The 17,376-nt window shown below is 45.4% G+C and overlaps 1 protein-coding gene across 1 annotated transcript in view; it reads left to right on the top strand.

Moving 5' to 3' along the window:
- Window positions 1-14,078, top strand: part of LOC143126329 (neural-cadherin) — a 158,161-nt gene extending 144,083 nt beyond the window's left edge. Inside the window, exons 31-33 of the mRNA XM_076288219.1 lie at window positions 3,277-3,521; window positions 11,810-11,964; window positions 13,377-14,078. Of these exons, the coding sequence (XP_076144334.1) occupies window positions 3,277-3,521; window positions 11,810-11,964; window positions 13,377-14,078 (1,102 nt within the window). The remainder of the gene's footprint in view (window positions 1-3,276; window positions 3,522-11,809; window positions 11,965-13,376) is intronic.
- The last annotated feature ends 3,298 nt before the right edge of the window (window positions 14,079-17,376 follow it).

The following is a 17,376-nucleotide window of genomic DNA, read 5'->3' as shown; positions in this document are numbered from 1 at the left end:
GTAAAGTTTTTTTCTTGATCTTTGAGCTTTTAATTACTTTTGAAACCATGTGCAGTTAATGTGTACAATCTTTTGTTTTTCAGTTATTAATCAGAAAAGCGTGACTGAATGGATACATTTATGTCTGTGGTTGCCTAGCAACAATAAACAAAGAATAATATTAAAATCGATCCCTTGAATCTTTGGTGTGGATCACTAAGAGCTCACTTGTTAAAGCATGGGGTTTCCCTGTTATTATTAAAAACCATTTTGACAGAATATGAGATACTGCATACTGCAGGCTCTGCTTACTATCTATACTGATGTACCGTTGCAGAGCAGTGTGTCACTTTAGCCACTAGGGGCACCCATCAGGACCTGATCGCAAGGCTATGAACAGTAAATTTACATTTAGACTGGGTGGGATTCTTACATAATACCCAATAGGAGTCTTCTACCCACCCTCTCATTAGAATTTGCATAATAGCCATTTCAGGCACTAGTTAACTAGTGAGCTGCTTCACTGCCACACATGCAAACTAGTGAGACCTAAATTGTTCCACTAGTTAACTAGTGGACAAAAACGGTCAGCTTGTTTGTGTTTTTAGGTGTAACTAGTTAACTAGTGAACAAAATATGCATGCCACTAGTTAACTAGTAAGGCCCACAACACCCTCACTAGTAAACTAGTGGGTATTTTGGCCTTTACATGTTAACAAGTGAGCGGTTTGGCATCTCACTAGTTAACTAGTGGGGCTGCAATAGCCTTCACTAGTTAACTAGTGGGCATTTTGGGGCACACTAGTAAACTAGTGACACTTTTTGCACCTCACTAGTTAACTAGTCGAATGGAAATTGCATCACTAGTTCACTAGTGAGTGTTTTGGTGCACACTAGTAAACTAGTGACACTTTTTAGACCTCACTAGTTAACTAGTGGGCATTTGTGTCTTCACTAGTTAACTGGTGAGCAGTTCTGCCTTCACTAGTTTACATGTAAGTGTCACATTGAAGCCACTAGTTTACTAGTTAAAGTTTCTTTGGCAAGCATGTTAACTTGTGTGCCACATGCAAATGTTGTGGGTGGGATTTTGTGAAATTCTGCGCTGTGATTGGTTGTCATGTTCTATTTGGACATAAGGAGCCAATAGAAAGCCTCAATTTCCAGAGTTCTCCGCCTCCTAATTTTAATTCTGCGCCACTAGCTGACTAGTGTGAATTTAGACTTCAACTAGTTTACTAGTATACATTTATGACCTCACTAGTTAACTAGTTTGGACAAAGGATGCATCAACTAGTTAACTTGTGAGCCTGCTGCCATCACCTAGCTAGCTAGTAAGCCATTTATGGTTCACTAGTTAACTAGTGACATTGACCTACTCCAACTAGTTAACTAGTGAGGAGTTTTGCCTTCACTAGTAAACATGTGCACATTTTTGGCTGTCACTAGTTAACTAGTGAGACCCAAAAGCCTTCAACTAGCTGACTGGTATGCATTTTGCTAATATGTGTTCACTAGTTAACTAGTGGGCATTTATGCTGTCACTAGTTAACTAGTGTGCACAAACATGGCTCACTAGTTAACTAGTTGACAAAAATGGCTTGCATGTTGGCCTGATATCAGAATAAATGCCCAAGCGGCTGGCCAAATTACATATAAGTTGACAAGTGGGAATTTGACATTCAGTAGTCAGCTAGTAAACATTTTTGTATCTTACTAGTTGACTAGTAAAATATAGAAGTCTTTAAACTAGTTAACTAGTGCACATTTCAGTGTCCACTAGTTAACTAGTGAACATGATGAGCATTACTAGTTAACTAGTAAGATATGAAACATATGAACTAGTTAACTAGAGATAATTTGGGCCTTACTAGTTAACTAGTGAGCATTTTGGCTGTCACTAGTTAACTAGTTCACACAGAAATGGCTCACTAGTAAACTAGTGGACAGAAATGGCTTGCATGTACATGACAATTATGCCTGATATCAAGATATCTGAATAAATGCTCAATCGGCTTGCCATAGACACATCTACAAGAATACTCACAGACACACACATGCAGGCACATACAGGCTTGCACACGCACACCTACCTATGTGCATTCACACATACACACACCCACACACACACAGACACAGACACACACACACACATACACCCTCTCACCTTCCCACTTACACCTCGCCTAGCACCCTTTGAAGACTTTCAGAAGACCAGTTTCACTCAGGTGTTGTACACACACACAATGGATACCGAGAAAAAAGGCTGACTGTCCATAAGCACGTCTCAGTTCCTTTGTGGTCCTCCTGAGGTCTCTGTGAAATTCTGGCGAGATGTGACAGGCAGCCTGTGGGCAGCCCTTCGATCCACTAGCCCTTTGGCTTTGATGGCTTTGATTTGGATAGCTGTGGGGGAGGCATGTCTCGCCCACCTCAGTCCAAGTTCAGCACACTGACAAACAGGCACCATGCCATGACTGGACCAACGCATTCCTCACTTCTCTCTGTCCTCTTTGCTCTGTGTGTTGTTGGTCTCTCTCTAGCCCCTTATCCTATCCCTTCTATCCCTTCTGTGTGTGTGTGTGTGTGTGTGTGTGAGAGAGAGAGAGAGAGAGAGAGAGAGGGAGGTGTGTGAGGGTGTGAGAGAAAGAGAGAGTTTGTGTGTGTGTTCCTGTGTTTTGTGTGGATGAAATAAAAATGAAAGTAGATATGGGTGTAGATATGGGCTGAAGTGTAAGGCCGTGACGTTGGGATTCATTGAGAGAGGAACACGAGCGAATAATCGGCAGATTCCAAATGCTCAGGGCTCCCACCGGATGCTTGAGCCCACGCTATTGATTCGGAATCGTCCTTTAGCATGTCTCCATAGTCCCATGCCGAGAGCTTCAAAAAGATTCCTCAGATTGGGATGAAGCCCCACTAAGCTGCTGCTAAATGAGACTATGTCTCACCTTTAGAGAGGCTTATCATGAGCTAGCAGGGTTGTCAGCTTTAATTGCATTCTCAATACCAGTTACAGTGTTTTTATAAATTATTGAATAAACATGAGACTTCTGAAATGTGAGATCTGAGCCAACGGAAGGAATTAGCTGGGTGATATTGACTTCAGTGTCCTTCATAAGCTCGCAGTTCCTCTCTCGAAATGATTAAACATCTCCCAGTAGCTGAAGTAGGACATGAAGCCACTCTTTGTCACCATACCTATCTCTTTCTCTCTTTCTTTCCTCTGTCTGTCTCTCTGTTTCTCTCTTTCTTTCCTCTATCTCTCCCTCTCTTTCTCTCTTTCTCCACTCTCAGGTGTCCCCCAGGTCACATGATGAAGGGGAACACCACGGGCAAGTTCTGCATCTACACGTTGTGCGCCAGCCGGCCGTGCCACCGGGGCACATGCGTGGCGCAGTCGCCCTCCAAGTTCACGTGCGTGTGCCCCGAGGGCTACCGCGGGCGCCACTGCGAGGTGGCGCTGGCCATCTACCGCGACGACGTGGGCCTCAGCTTCAGCTCGCTCTTCGCCATCTGCATCTGCTTCATGGCGCTGCTAGGTAGCTACCTCCAATACTTCCTCCTCTACCTGTGGTGACCGCCCGCCGTGGACCCTCTCTGTCCATCCATCTGTCTGTCTGACCATCCGTCTGCATGCCTGCACCACCGCCGCCACCACTGCCCTCCTACCTGTCTGCATGCTCTGCAGTCTGTTGCATCATACATCCACCCTCTCAACACCCACCTGTGCCCCCCCCCCCACCCCCCCCCCCCGGGTGCTCTCACATTCCGTCTAGTCTTGATCACCCCCCTTGATCACTCCCATCTGAAATCGGTTTCTGTTTGTGCTGCATCTTCATCGTGATTATGGCCACACGATCTAAGCAGAGAATCTGATTGCTTCTGTCTGTCGTCTTCCTCATATTCGTCTGCGTCCGGCAACTTAAATGCTGCAGGGAGGGGTCAGCAGAGCGGCCGAGGCCAGATGAGGATTTGATGTCCACTTTAACATTCAGTTTGGAAGGGAACACAAAATCAATAGAGGAGCCAACATGGCCACTGCATCAAAGCGACAGAAGAGATTCATAATGCAAAAACAATGGCAAAATTGGTTATGGTAATGGTCACTTCAGGGACTTAAATAGAAGCATGCATACCGGCTCATTGGGCATGCAGGAGTCATAGTGGCTTTGCTAGAAAGGAAGAGAGGGGGCAACTCACTCTAAATAATCATTTCCCCCCCCACTCGTATGCTTAGCTCATTTAAAAGTCAACATGACCTTGATCATCCTCAGCCACTGTTGCGTTTTAAGTGTTAATTGCATGATTTGTAGGCACACAATGTGCTGTTTACCGAAACCGGGCAGAAATTGAGATCAATGCACAGGGGTTTCGGGTGGAATTTCAATCGGCCAAACGTCTCCCGCTTGGAAATTTAAGTAGCAGAGGTTGTGTTTTTCCTCTTTCCTCTCCTCTTTTCTAGTGTTTCTGTTCTGTTTTTTCTTTGCTTGTGTTTGTTTGGAGGGAATCCAAAGCGGTTTGAAGGGGAGCCAGGCAAGCAAAGGGCCAGAGCTCTCGACGTTCCACCACACAAAAGGTGCTGGGCATCTGAAGTGGCCTCTTTTTATGCGCTTAATGGGTTTAAGGCTGGATGTTGCTGCCGTGCCTCCACCTTCTAGCCTACACTATCTTCCTCTCTCTCTCTCCTTCACTCTCTCTCTCCCTCTCTCTCTCTTTTATTCTCTCTCCCTCTCTCTCTCTCTCCCTCTGTTTGTCTCTCACTTCCTCCCTTTCTCTCGTGTGTGTAGGAGAGGCTGGGTGTAGGGGACTAAACCATACATGCCCTCTCAGACCTGCCGCTCACAGCAGCGACCGTGTCACATAATAGAGGCTATGACTGCCAGAGGTCACCTGACCCTGCTGCTGAGTGTGGAAACACAGCGTCTCTCTCCAGTGGACGCTGCTAAAATGGCTGTAGACAGGAGGTGATACGCAGTACATTATGGCAGCAGAGGTTAATGAGATGCTCTTAGCTCCACGGGCCCCATTCAATGGCCATTAGAAGGTGCTGGAGTTCTAGGTAGGTGTCAGACAGGGCCCAAGGGAAAGGCCTGAGGTCAGAGGTTAGATGAGACAAGAGAGTGGACTGAGCTGTGTTTGGATTGAGCTCATTCAAGAATGATGCGTGGAATGATGAAAGGAGTTCTGAAAACAGCATAGAGATTTTGCCAGCCATTGCAGGAGTCAGGCACTCAGGCCGAGGTGCCCTCGCTGTAGAATCAGAGAGAATTGAGAAGGCAGAAAGAGACAAGAAGGACCAATGGTCTTTGAACTTCCTTTTATATTTGCCTCCATCCTGCTCTCTCTCTCTTTCTCTCTCTTATATTTGCCTCCATCCTGCTCTCTCTCTCTTTCTCTCTCTTATATTTGCCTCCATCCTGCTCTCTCTCTCTTTCTCTCTTATATTTGCCTCCATCCTGCTCTCTCTGTCTCTCTCTCTCTCTTTCTCTCTGTCTCTCTATCTCTCTCCACGCACCCCTCTCCGAATGGGCAATGATCCCCTCTGCTCTCATCTGTCGTCTTGCCTGCGGCGTGTGCCCCCCGGCATTCAGGGAGGATGAGAGGGCCGATAAGAATCGCTTGGCTCGGTGGGGGAGTCACTGAAGCCCTTATTAAAAGTGATGTGGGGAAAATGAGGGCTTGACTGACATAACTCCGATGAGTGCCTCGGACGAGACGTCTCGAAATGGTCGTGTTTACACTGGCCATTTAGCACCTAGAGACTGTGAGACAGAGAAGACGAGTCCTCTCTAAAAACAAACTTGAGTTCAATGCATCTTTGTTGAAGTGCGTTTTTTACTTGGGACATAGTGAAAAGGAGGGTATATGTATTGTTGTCACACGGGCTAGTGTGATGATGGCAGTTTGTGCACTTTAGTTGTGCGTGACGATGGCAGGGCTTGGAGAAAATCTTCTCCCAGCCAGGGAGGGAATCCGCTGAGATCAGCTTGGGATGTGGAGCAGTGTGTGGATGCTGTGTGACAGGTGTGTGCGTCTGTCTGAGCAAGAGATGGCTTCAGGCAGGACAGCGCGCGTGTGTGTGTGTGTGTGTGTGTGAGAGAGAGAGAGAGAGAGAGATGTGGTGATTGTTTTTCCAGGTTAGTGGAGAGCGATCTTGCTCTGATGCCAACTCTGATCTCGAAGTCCCTGTCGGTTACAGCAAAAGCTCCTTATGTAAAGAGTCAAGGTGCACACACACACACACACACACACACACACACACACTCGAGCATGGAGGCCAATATAGCAAAAATCCACAAATCACTGAGCAGATGAGTGTCAGTGGAGTGTTGCACAGATCAAACATTTCCAATCCCAAAAAGGCCATCACTGGATCATGTGATGCACAATCTACTCCAGAAATCTTTACAAAGAATTACATCACCCTCAGTATCCAATAATGTGCAATAGTGAATGTTATAATTGAAAGGGCTTGTTTTCAAAGCATTGTGGGCTAACACACTTGAGCTATATATGTGCATTCATTTATGATGTTATCAAATGCAAACGATCACAGTAGTTTCCCTTAACTCAGAATCAGAGCCATTAAAGATACTCCATGTGCTTTATGAAAGGACTGTACATTTGCTTTGTGGATTGCACTGTGTACGTATGTAGCCACACATTGTTTAGATATATGCAAAATACGCCTAATAACTATTACAACAACAAATTCAACCCCCTGTTGTTGTTTATCTTCTGTGCCAACAAACAAGAGCTGCTAATGTGTTTTTTTCCCCATTTTGTTTTTCAAAAATTGATTGAGGAAAAAATGAAATAAAACTATCACCAAATAACCCCCTCATGTCTCTCATTTGTAACGTTTGCCATCTCATTTTCCTGTTTCCCACTCACTTACATTCCCTGTAATGTTAGGGATTGCCTGGTTCGTTAAGTTGGTTCAATTCAAATCATTAACAATGCAAATATCACTTTTATGTTATAAAAGAGCATGCGGCATGAAAAATTCATTATGGAACTGTTGTATTGTCGTTGCACCTCTGTTTGCCCAATGATAGCTGGCTGCATTTGCCATATTCTCTCTTTTAATTAGCTGTGATGGGGATTAAAAGCACTGCAGCTTATTATTTGCTCTCCGAGGTGCAAATCAGATGTTGAGAGTGGTGGTGTTTTTGCCCTTCCTTTGACAGTACTGTGAAAATAAGTGTTCTTTCCGTGGGATCTGGCACTGAACTTTCAGCTTCACAGAAAATAATATTTAGTATTCTATGCAGAGCAAAGACCCTAACAGAAATCACCTGACCTCCTTGACAGCAGTGAATTGACTGGAATAAAATGGCAGTTTTGTGGAGGTAGCACAACATGAATATTGGTACATGAATGTAGATTTTGGTAGAATGTAGCGACTTGTTAACAATATTACACAAGCCTTCAATGTCAACAGGTTTGTATTTTTATGCAACTGGTAAGACTTTGATTGTAACTATAAAGAAGTATAGCTATAAAAGACTGACTCTGTGGGGCAAAACTTTTCGCCCATTATGCCAGTGCCACCTCATCTCCGCTCATCCCAGCTGCCTGTCTCCAGAGGGATTAATTGCTGTGGCGCTGGCTGTAAATGTCAGGGGCTTTCAGGCCTGCTCTTCATTTTAGCCTTGTAAAGGTGTCGCTACTGTGGCTGGATCTGGGCTTGGAGAGCCTCCAGTGACAGGCAGAGAGAGCCAAGGAGAAAGGAATGATTGGGCTCATCTCTGGGGGCGAAAAATGTTAACCACAAAAAAATCTTAGCTGTGTTAAGAAACTACTGATGTGTGTTAACATGCCAGGAGAGGGAGAGCAGGAGAGAAATGAGATTATATGCAAATATGCATAGAGTATATATTATAGATCTATAGTGTGGGTGTGGAAGATTGTGAGTGAGACTCCATTCCCTGTGGTAAACATTATTACAGTAATGCCCAGATACCTGCTAACCTCATTATTGGCTGCCATTGATTTATTCATTTTGACAAGTCCATCCACTGGTAGTTTCAAGTGAAGAGCTTTTCAGAGCATGCCTTCCCTTAGTTTCTTGTATGTTATATTCAAAAGGCTCTTAAGTGTATGTATTTTTTAATCTTATATAAGTATATATACTTTTTTTGATCCCGTGAGGGAAATTTGGTCTCTGCATTTAACCCAATCGGTGAATTAGTGAAACACAAACAGCACACAGTGAACACACAGTGAGGTGAAGCACACACTAATCCCGGCGCAGTGAGCTGCCTGCTTCAACGGCGGCGCTCGGGGAGCATTGAGGGGTTAGGTGCCTTGCTCAAGGGCACTTCAGCCGCGGCCCACTGGTTGGGGCTCGAACCGGCAACCCTCCGGTTACAAGTCCAGAGTGCCAACCAGTGGGCCACGGCTTCAGTGGGCAAGCCATTGAATCTCGTGGTGAATGTTGAGTCAGGTGTAAAATGCCTGCACTGTTTGTTTTGTTTTGTAGCTAGCGTTCTGAAGAATAGATGTCATTGATGGTTAAATGTGAAATATTGTCTAAGTCAACATGTGTTATTCAATTCCATTTCCTATTTAGTTGGAAAATGAACAAGTAAAACTTGGTGCGAATTGAACTGTGAGGTGATTCATTTGCCTCAAGCTGCAGTTTTTCGGTCCACAGCAGCCCAGAAAAAAAAGTTTTGTGAGTGATTGAGATGCGTCCAGTTGGGTGAAAAGAGGCAAGTTATCACTGAAGTCAGGAGATCAATAAAGCAGACAGTCTACGGTCTGGTCTGCTTGGTCATCTGCCTGGACAAAGGAAAGCCTCAATGTGCTCGAATTCAACTTAAAAATCATACGAAGGGATGCCTCATGCAAGAAATCCTCTGAAGTAGCATACAGGTTCTGGTCATATAATTAGAATATCATGAAAATGTTGATTTATTTCAGTAATTCCATTCAAAAAGTGAAACTTGTATAATGTATACATTCATTCCACACAGACTGATATATTTCAAGTGTTTATTTCTTTTCATTTTGATGATAACTGACGAATGAAAACCCCAAATTCAGTATCTCAGAAAATTTGAATATTGTGAAAAGTTTCAATATTGAAGACACCTGATGCTACACTCTAATCAGCTAATTAACTCAAAACACCTGCAAAGGCCTTTAAATGGTCTCTCAGTCTAGTTCTGTAGGTTACACAATCATGGGGAAGACTGCTGAATTGACAGTTGTCCAAAAGACGACCATTGACACCTTGCACAAGGAGGGCAAGACACAAAAGGTGCTGAAGAGGTTAGCTGTTCACAGAGCTCTGTGTCCAAACACATTAATAAAGAGGGGAAGGAAAGGATGTGGTAGAAAAAAGTGTACAAGCAATAGGGATAACTGTACCCTGGAGAGGATTGTGAAACAAAACCCATTCAAAACTGTGGGGGAGATTCACAAAGAGTGGACTGCAGCTGGAGTCAGTGCTTCAAGAACCACCAGGCACAAATGTATTTCAGCTGTCGCATTCCTTGTGTCAAGCCACTCTTGAACAAGAGACAGCGTCTGAAGCGTCTCGCCTGGGCTAAAGACAAAAAGGACTGGACTGCTGCTGAGTGGTCCAAAGTTATGTTCTCTGATGAAAGTCAATTTTGCATTTCCTTTGGAAATCAAGGTCCCAGAGTCTGGGGGAAGAGAGGAGAGGCACATAATCCACGTTGCTTAAAGTCCAGTGTAAAGTTTCAACAGTCAGTAATGGTTTGGGGTGCCATGTCATCCGCTGGTGTTGGTCCACTGTGTTTTCTGAGGTCCAAGGTCAACGCAGCCGTCTACCAGGAAGTTTTAGAGCACTTCATGCTTCCTGCTGCTGACCAACTTTATGGAGATGCAGATTTCATTTTCCAACAGGACTTGGCACCTGCACACAATGCCAAAGCTACCAGTACCTGGTTTAAGGACCATGGTATACCTGTTCTTAATTGGCCAGCAAACTCACCTGACCTTAACCCCATAGAAAATCTATGGGATATTGTGAAGAGGAAGATGCGATACGCCAGACCCAACAATGCAGAAGAGCTGAAGGCCACTATCAGAGCAACCTGGACTCTCATAACACCTGAGCAGTGCCACAGACTGATCGACTCCATGCCACGCCGCATTGCTGCAGTAATTCAGGCCAAAGGAGCCCCAACTAAGTATTGAGTGCTGTACATGCTCATACTTTTCATGTTCATACTTTTCAGTTGGCCAACATTTAAAAAAAAACTTTTTTGTATTGGTCTTAAGTAATATTCTAATTTTCTGAGATACTGATGTTGTCAGTTATAATCATCAACATTAAAAGAAATAAACATTTGAAACATATCAGTCTGTGTGTAATGAATGAATATAATATACACGTTAATGTATAATGTATTTAAATCAACTTTTTAATGATATTCTAATTATATGACCAGCACCTGTATTTTAGCTGTAAAATAAAAAACAAAAAACAATCAGCATAAATTTGAAGTGATGTTCTGAGGTAGACCATGGAATCATTTGATATTTCATGAGTTTAGACGATGGAATAATTTGATATTTCATGAGTTTAGACGTATGTCAGTCTGAATGTCTAGCCCTATATCTCAACAGCCTGTACTTTTCAATTCTCCTGTGCTGTTGAGCAATGCAGTGTCTACACAGCTTTACCTAATTTCAATGTGTAAGAAAATAGGTTTTAATGAAACAATTGTCACTTGTTCAAATATTAACAGCTCCATTCCCTAGCTGCCTTTGGGCAGATCTATACCTCTTTGATGTCCCTTTTAACAGTCCCCGACTATCTGAATCTCATTTGGTGTCATTAAATGAGCTAACAGAGCTAAAAATGCATTTTAGCTCTGGGTCTCTGCGTTCTTTTGGCACCAATATAGCGTGACAAATCTTCACAGAAGACAGATAGCCTGTGTTTCTATTTGTGGGATGCAGTTGGCAAAGAGTAAGGGATTTGTTTTTTTTTATTATTATTATTTTTGTTGTTGATGGTGTTTTGTACTCCCGGCTGATTGCACAAATACACAATTTAACATGTGCTTGGAGTTGACGCATCAGTGACTGATTTTCCCTACACAGTAATTTGAACTTCTGAAGCCTATAGTCCACTGACAGCACGAGGTTTCTGAACAAGAGGTCGACAAAGGCAGGACCAAGTGTGAACAAAACATCACTTGAAGAGATAAAGGTGTGAGAATGAGCAGGAGAAAGGGCACAGTTTAGAGTATAGAAAAAGAAAGACATGCAGAGAGAGGAGTCAGAGAGGGAGAGAGAGAGAGAGAGATGCGCTAAGGGCCAGATAATATACTGGAAAGGTCATCTGGGTCCCAGTGTGGATTGATTCTCCTTGCAGCCTTGACATGGCTCTGAGCTCTTATCGAGTTAACGTCGGCGCTGTCGAACAGTGCCCCCATCTCAGCCACAGACATTGCCCTGTCAACACGGCACATCAGAGCTCCACTCCCCTCATGCTGCTGTGCTCCTCACAGACTCCGAGGTGTAAGGAGTGCAATCAGTCTGCTACAGAACTGCACAGATCTCTCCTCGGAGACCCACAAGTCTGCAGGGCTTCAGTTTGTTTCCATTTCGTTCTCACACTCTAACAGAAAGTGAGTCACACCGAACCCTGACTGGGTTCACGTAGACAAAGTAGTAAGTGAAGTAAGGATGTAAGTGAAGAATGGCTACAGAGTTTTTAACAATGCAGGCTAGTTAAGTAGACAATGATGATGATGGAGCCTATTTGCTTGGACCTGGTAGGGTAATAATGGCTTATTGAAGGGTTTGTGTGTAATCGTGTCTGCTCTGTTGCGCCCCCTAGTGCTCCTGCTGGGAATCTTCCTGTACACCCGCTGGCGAAGCTACAAAGGGCTGAAGGAGGGCGTGTACCATGTGTCTGCACACCATGATGGCTGGGAGGATATCCGTGAGAATGTCTTAAACTACGACGAGGAGGGTGGAGGAGAAGAGGACCAGGTGAGGCCTTGTGTAACTATGACAGAGCCATCTGAACTCTCCAGTCCCACAAAAAGCCCCCTCCTGCACAGTAATAAAGTCACCACTAAGACCATAGACAGTAAACAAAAAGACCACAGCAGCTTCCTGTTGCTCCTTTGTCATCACATACTCTGACACACCTACAGTATGACTCCTGTTCACTATGGCAACGCATCTTACCGAGAGCTTTTCATCCAGGTCACCATAGCAACCTACAACAATAAAAGCTCCTCAGTTTTTTTTTCTTTCTCGCTAACCAGCAAGGGATCTTTTTTACCCTCTCTAAGCACAATAAAGATATTCAAAAAAGAAAAATGGTGGAGGTACTGTAACTCCATAGACTGTTAAGACCTATCAGCAGGGTACATATTTTCTGCTGGAAGCCTAGATGGTGGGAGTGTTGGCATGGCTGAGTGACACTGCCACTTTTTGCCTTATATAACAAGGCACTAACATGATTATCAGATGCCAAACTGAGTTCTGATCCCGTGACGCGATCGTGTGATGAGACCCGGGACGTACGATGCGTTTCTGCACACTTCTTCTCATCAGGTAATCAATTAGCGCGCGCTCCCACGCGGGCGTTACCCACACCTCCGCAGCCCCTCTTCTCCAGCGCTATCACATCCTCCAGGGAGCTGCGTTCCCTTTCTCTCGCTGGCAAAAGCTCGGCTGCTGTAACGAGAGGAATCAGTCTCGCCTCAATGGGATTAATGTTGAAGTGATTATGCCCTGCTATATAAAAAAAGGAAGGCTGCACCATAGCCGTCATGTTCATGCTCGTCTATTCAGCTCAGAGCTTGAACGCTCTCCCCCTTGCACTTTACCTTTCCACTCAGATTATGCTCAGTGCCCAGGTGGAGTAGCTGCAGCACGCGCAGGCAGCAGCTGCTGCTAATATGGCTTTAGCATGAATGACAGGCTAAATCTGGATTTGCTTTAGTCAGGGAAGCCGTGGTGATAATGACACTAACTTATTTTACTCTTCTCTATGTGAAATCACTGTGTGTGTGTTTGTGTTTGCTTTAGTCATATAAACTGATAGATAGATAGATAGATAGATAGATACTTTATTGATCCCCAAGGGGAAATTCAAGACTGACACACATATTCGTGCCAGGACACACTCACACACACACACACTCACAATACAAAAGCACAGAGTAGTCTGAAAAGGTTAAAGCCATTGTAGAGATGGGTTGTAAACAGACGGAAGGGCATCATAGCCTGACTGTTTTCTATTTCAATCATATTTTATTCATGAAGATATAAGGCCCCCGCAATTTGGAAGCTGTTGTGGAAATTCACATCTTGTCTAAATAAAAGGTGAAACAAAGTGCTCATTTCTTTTTATCGTTTCTGTGTCTTCTCCTCATGTTGTCCCTCTCCAGAATGCCTATGACATGGCGGAGCTCCAGAAGTCTCTGCAGCCCAGCCCGGCCCAGTCGGTGCAGTACAGCCGCTCGCGGGCGGTGCAGCTGCACGCCCACTCCGTTCAACAGCAGTCGCTCCACCAGCAGCCTCCACACCAGCTCCACCACCACCACCAGCAGCAGCAGCAGCAGCAGCCTCCACCGCAGCAGCAGCCCCCCTTGTGCCAGCCGGCGACGCCCCTGCAGACCCTCCAGCACCAGCCGGACTCGTGTGCCCGCTCCAGCAGCAGCAGCAGCATGGCCGCCTCCTCGTCCACGGGCCCGGCCACCTCGGCCGCCACCACCACCACCACCCTGCTCCGCCGGGACGTGCCCCCCGTGCGCACCCCTGCCCAGGGCCAGAGCTCCAGCGGCCGGGCCGCGCAGCTGGCCCGCAAGAGCCTGTCCTTCTCCAGCCAGGACCTGGCGCGCTACCTGTGCGAGATCATCCGTGACGCCGACCAGCACCCCGAGACGGCGCCCTTCGACTCCCTGCAGGTGTTCTCCACGGAGGGGGGCGGCTCGCCTGCCGGCTCCCTCAGCTCCTTCAGCTCGGCGGGGCTCGACGAGGACCACAGCAGCGGCGGCAGCGGCACCGCCCCCGACAGCCTCAGGGAGTGGGGACCGCGCTTCGAGAAGCTCAAAGCGCTCTACGAGAGAGCCGAGGCCAGTGACCTCTGAGCATGCAGGCCGAGACGTTAAAACCTCCTCACGGCACGATAAACCCAGGAGAGATTCCCACTGGAGAACAGAAGCCCAGTGACACCTCAACAGACACTTTGGGAATTAGACAGGATCAGGAGATGGCAAGTGGGAAAAGGAAGTTTAAAAAAAACACACATAAATCAAAAACTCATACATTGCTTTATCACTCTCTTTATCCAAAATTCCCATGTTTGATGTGTGGGCTCCTGAAACTGCTGCCCATGTGGTCTTTCGGAGTTCATCTGACACTGCAGAAGCAGTGACACCATATTACTGAGCTGTTACATATGGCACTTACTGCAGGGGTTGGAAACAGCAGACCCTCTCTGGCAGTGACTTGCGGATGACAATGATGTGTGGGAGAGATGCTCTCTATTCTCTGTTTGTTGACCACACTTGAGGACTGCCAAGCGCCTCTTGGACCTTTCTAATATGCCGTTCTATATGTCTGTATGCTGTCAGTGTTTTAAAAAAAGATTAATAAATATTACAAGAAGTGCTTTGACGTTTAATATGGGACGATTTCTCTGTGGCCTTGCAGGGGCTTGGTTTTCTAAATCAATTTGCCGCTTGTGCTGTCGAAGTCGCTGGTCTTGCTCATCAGTCATAGCCATCCTTTGTTAGATTTGATTTTTCTGTTTATGCTGCCTCTTGTCATATTTGTTTTTTCACCCATGGTGCAGCCCCAGAATGAACAAGTGGCTGTGAAGGGACCGCAGGAGTTGGGTTGGGGTGGGGGTCTGGGTTAAATGGCGGAGGGCCAAATGGTGATTGGGAACTGCTCCAAAGTAAGGAGCAAAATGGTTTTTATTGGTCTTATTTTTGAAGCTTCAGTGGAATACTGAATAAGTCCTTTCAGCTGGAGCTAGCGGCTTGTGTGGAATACAAATGTCGGTGAGTCGGATGAAACCCCCCCCCCCCACACACACACACCCCTCAAGGCTGAGCTGCCTGCTGTGGCCGACAGAGTCCTTCTGTTCGGAGAGTGATGGGCGGCATCCGCACGCGTCGGGACAACTGTGAGCAAAGCTCGGTGCTACCGTGAGCGCGGGTCACTGGCTCAGCGATCGGCGCCGCCAAAGGCAGCAGGAGGAGGAGGAGGAGGGGGCCTCGTGGGTGGGATGAGCTGGGAGCATCTGAGAGCCGAGCGGCGGAAGCAGTGTCCCTCCGGAGTGGAGGCGCATGGTCATTACCGAGGCCTCTGGAGCGAGGGGCGTCAGTCCATTTAGCCTCCCGCGAGAAAGCATTATGTCCTTAACACAAAACCTCTTACTCTGTCACCGAGTCCCGAATCATCCACCCGGACCCCCACCTCGCCCACCCGTAACAGAGGAGAAACGCTTCAGCTAGCACTTTGTCCTCCGATCGCGTTATCCACCTCTGCTGGGAATGTGATGGAGTCCAACATCACCACAGTGAAATTACCCCCCCCCCCCCTCCGTCACCTTGGTCTCCTAACTGAAAGCAGTTAGGCAGGCAGCGTGTCTCCGACAGAGTGAGAGACAGCGAAAGAGTGAAGGAGAGAGAGCAAAGGAAGGAGAGAAATAGAGAGGGCCAAGGGTGAGCATCTCCCCGACCCCTGCAGTTAATGCAATCGTGTGAGGGGAGACGTTGGAGCCTCATACAGAGCAGTGGGGGGTGGGGAGCTTAACAAAAGGCTCCACGAGTCATTTGGCTCACTGGAAATAGCGTCAATCGAGTAATGTCGCCTCCCTCCGCGCTGCCTCAAATGCCATCCTTGTATTTTTATGAATCTGGGAGCCAGAATTATCTCACCCTTTTCACATGATTTTATTTTTTCCAGGTTTCCTTCCCTGCGTTTTTGTTGTGTAGAAATATTCGCTGAGCGTGACGGCACAGTTGTAAAGGGTAGGAGGGTGCTGAAAGACATCAGGACCTCTAAGCCTAATGTGAACTGATTGCTTGCTGTCATGCTGCAAACCAAAGGATCATGGGAGTTTCAAAAAGTCGACCAAGAAGTCGTCTCTCTGGTTATGGATTTCAAAAAGTGCCAATTTTCTAAAAGGCGGCAACATGAGTTTTCTAGAGGGTTATTCTGTTTCAATTCATCCGCGCCACAAGGCTTTTGTGGAAGCCAAGCTGTATGGAGTGATGAATATAATCACAGTTCAGAGATGAGCTTGTTTTCACCACAGATTCTTACCATGGAGACCAGATTAGTTCCGCTGTCATATCTCCACCAAGTCTTTTATTTGTGATGGATATATAGTATTGCATATCGTGAAATGTTATGGTTTTACCTCATTTGTACATAACAAAGAGATATTATTGCTTTTTAAAGAAATATTGGGGGAAAGATACAGAATACATTACTTTTTTCAAGTGATATTGTGATCTTTTTGTTACCAGCATTGTTTTTTTCTCTTTAAACTAGACACAGATACATTTGGTGTTTTGTACTTGTATCATTTGAACTGTTGTTTTTCTTTTCCTCAATAAATAAACGTCTCAACCTCAACTTTGGCTTGTGTTGTCCCTGTTTTTACTTGACCCAATGGGAGCATGTTTGCTTGCGCTGAGTGGCTAGCGTGTTTGTTCAATTTTAAGCGTACTGCCCAAGGGCTTTAATGCGAATGTTGACCTTGTCTGAATACAGCTTAGGGTAGGTTTCCTTACCATATCATCTTAAATTGATTTTGACATTATGTCTTGGTAGCTTATTAGTTAGAGGGGATTGAAATCCGGAGACTTCTTATTAGAGGGGATGCATCCCCTCTATTGAAATCCGGAGACTTCTTATTACAGTGCATGAAAATGCACTGTACTGTTCTTCCTAGGCTTCTTATTATTATTCCGCTTACCACTTTTTCCATACCCAATTTCTCTTGAACAGTTTAACTTAGAAACTTCATTCAAACTTTGTAACGTAGGTCTTCAAACAGATCGGGTTGCTATGTCTTTTCAACTTTGAAACTTTTATACTTTTTAAACTATTAAAGAAAAACTTTTTAAAAATCCCCATAGACTTAACATTGCCGATTATGACATCATAATACGGCCATTAAGCAATTAGAATCCTATGGCAGGTGTTCAGGCCACCTGCAGCCTCAGGCTTTAAGCATACAATCTGGGTCAATTAAGACTACACATCCTATTCAACTGTTTCCTCTGCCCAAAACTGTTTCAAAATAAAAGTCCTCACTACAATAATCCACTGTTAAACAATGTAACCCATTAAACTACTGAACTTTTTACATTCAACTTTTAAACGGTCTACTTTTAAACTATCATTAAACTATCTATCTATTAAACT

This window comes from Alosa pseudoharengus, unplaced genomic scaffold (genome assembly GCF_046254945.1).
Source record: "Alosa pseudoharengus isolate Yale_2024_CS ecotype anadromous, Long Island Sound unplaced genomic scaffold, YU_APseudo_1.1 YU_APseudo_1.1_scf_16, whole genome shotgun sequence".
Lineage (NCBI taxonomy): Eukaryota > Metazoa > Chordata > Actinopteri > Clupeiformes > Clupeidae > Alosa > Alosa pseudoharengus.
The sequence above is the reverse complement of the archived record's forward strand: the minus strand, read 5'-3'. Positions and strand labels throughout refer to the sequence as shown.